The 2,473-nt window shown below is 48.6% G+C and overlaps 1 protein-coding gene across 1 annotated transcript in view; it reads right to left on the bottom strand.

Moving 5' to 3' along the window:
• The window catches only part of LOC107298660 (leucine-rich repeat and guanylate kinase domain-containing protein-like), a gene marked incomplete at its 5' end in the record, with an annotated part of 30,947 nt that extends 29,600 nt beyond the window's left edge, over positions 1–1,347 (bottom strand). Inside the window, 2 exon segments of the mRNA XM_015828038.1 lie at positions 603–684; positions 1,240–1,347. Of these exon segments, the coding sequence (XP_015683524.1) occupies positions 603–684; positions 1,240–1,347 (190 nt within the window).
• Positions 1,348–2,473: the final 1,126 nt, after the last annotated feature.

Here is a 2,473-nt window from a genome sequence, read left to right as displayed (position 1 = left end):
CAGGAATTCTGGGAGTTGAAGTCCACCAGTCATAAAAGAGCCAAGGTTGCCTACCCCTGTCCTAAGTCCTCCTGTTCTAAGCGGTGAGCCTCCTAGACCAGGGGTAGGCAACCTGGGCTCTTTTATGACTGGTGGACTTCAACTCCCAGAATTCCTGAGCCAGCCTGGCTCAGCTTGGAAACCTCTCCCTTTCCCCTCAGCACGGCTGGCTCAGGAATTCTGGGAGTTGAAGTCCACGAGTCATAAAAGAGCCAAGGTTGCCTACCCCTGCCCTATACCATGGTTGTTAAATGAATCCAGCTTCCCCTCACTGGCTTGGCTGGTCAGAAGGTCGCACAAGGGGAACGGCCTGACCCCCGGGATACTGCGTAGCCGTCATAAATACGAACCAATTGCCAAGCGTCCGGATTTGGATCACGTGACCTGAGCCTGTGGGATTGCTGCAGGGGTCGTAAGTGTGAGAAAGAGTCACAAGTCCCTTTTTTCCCCCGTGCCGTCGTAACTTCGAACGGGTCACTGAATGAACTGCTGTAAGGCTGAGGACTACCTGCAGAAGGGTTGACCGCCTCCTAAGAAGGTTTCCCGCCGTGGAGCCCACGTACCGCGGATTTTATTGTTGGAAAGATCGAGCTTCTCAAGGTGGACGTATTTGTCAAGAATTCTGATGTCGGTCAAAAGGTGATACTGCGGGGATGAAAAAGGGAGAGTGGAGTCAGAAAGTCCTGTTAGTAGACCTGGCTTAAAAACAGTTAACTGTGAGATGGACCTCGGAGTCGTAGTGGACGGTCACTTGACCCTGAGCCAGCCGTGTGCAGCAGCCGCCAAAAAAGCCAATACAATCCTGGAATCTCAAAGTAATTAAACATGGCTGGCTGGGGAATTCTGGGACTTGAAGTCCAGACCTCTTAAAGTGGCCAAGGTTGAGAAACGAGTCAAGTTCTACGTTGAGTTATACTCAAACTTCTCCAGAGTTGGACCACGAAGTCCTAAAACTTGATTCTTGCTCTCTGACCCGAAAGTGAACGCTCTAGCCCTGTTCATGCTGGCTGGGGAATTCTGGGAGTTGAAGTCCAGGCTCTCCAAGATAAGGGTGTGCAAGAGATTGGAGTTGAGGCACTTGTGGACTTAAATAACCAACGTACGATGAAGCACTCTATCCAAAGAGCATTGCGAGATAGCCTTCTTTTAACGGGACTGGGAGAGGCGGGAATGCTGGGGACGAGGTCTTCCTAAACTCACCGAAAGCGACAGATGAAGGTAGACACACTCCGTGCCAGAGGCGGAACGCCCCAAGGTGTGGAGGGCTGCGGCAACTGCATTTTCACTCAACACGCCGTCAAACACCTCCTGCGCGCATGCAAGAGAGAAAGGGAAACAGAGGAAGACCCGGCTGGGCAGAACTGGAATAATTCAAATGCAAGATTGATCGCTTGCAGCTTGGTGAGGCATACCCAGTAGACAGCAGTCTTTTCTCTTGTGTATTATTATTATTATTATTATTATTATTATTATTATTATTATTATTATTATTATTATTATTATTATTATTATTATTCATCACACAGTCAGCCAGATGTTCAGACTGGGTTTGGCATTTTTGCCTACCTATCGAGTCCTTAGCAAGGACCTGGGATAGGCAGATGTGGCGGTTTGAATCGAAGGTGTCACAGATCTCGTCGCAGGGTATCAGCTGTTCTCAGTAAAGCCGCCTTTTGCAATTGACCGATGGCGAATTTGTCAATGCCGAAGGTGTCCAGCTGTTTTGGGATTGCACCCGAGATGCCTTTTGCTATTATTATTACTATTATTACTTAAAATTTATATGCTGCCCATCTCACAGTCATGCGACTCTGTGCACGTTCCCCATAGACCCAAAGTGACATGATGTGGGATTGCAGCCAAGGCAGCATCATCATCATCATCATCATCATCATCATCATCATCATCATCATCATCAAGGATCAGCTAATGGTGGAAAATTAAAAGTTTTACACTTTGCTAGAGCGCAGGTTGGTTTAAGGCTGTGTGGTAAGGATCAGAGCAAGGAAGAAATCTGTACTTTTTCTAGCCTAGGGCTATTGCAATTTGACAGGAAAGACTTTTATTATTATTTTATTATGGTTTTGAACTAGCTCCTCCCGTATATCTCCTAAGAGCCCCCTCCCCAGTTCCCGTAATGCCCAGTATAGGGGCTCCTTCTCAACCAGCCCTCCAGTAAACCTCCTAATAGGAGCCCCCTCCCCAATTCCCATAATGCCCAGTATAGGGGCTCCTTCTGAAGCAGCCCTCCCGTAAATCTCCTAATAGGAGCCCCCTCCCCAGTTCCCGTAATGCCCAGTATAGGGGCTCCTTCTCAACCAGCCCTCCCGTAAACCTCCTAATAGGTGCCCCCTCCCCAATTCCCATAATGCCCAGTATAGGGGCTCCTTCTCAACCAGCCCTCCCGTAAATCTCCTAATAGGAGCCCCCTCCC

The sequence above is a fragment of the Protobothrops mucrosquamatus genome, unplaced genomic scaffold (genome assembly GCF_001527695.2).
Source record: "Protobothrops mucrosquamatus isolate PMUCROS unplaced genomic scaffold, P.Mucros_1.0 scaffold4170, whole genome shotgun sequence".
NCBI classification, from domain to species: Eukaryota; Metazoa; Chordata; class Lepidosauria; order Squamata; family Viperidae; genus Protobothrops; species Protobothrops mucrosquamatus.
The sequence above is the reverse complement of the archived record's forward strand: the minus strand, read 5'-3'. Positions and strand labels throughout refer to the sequence as shown.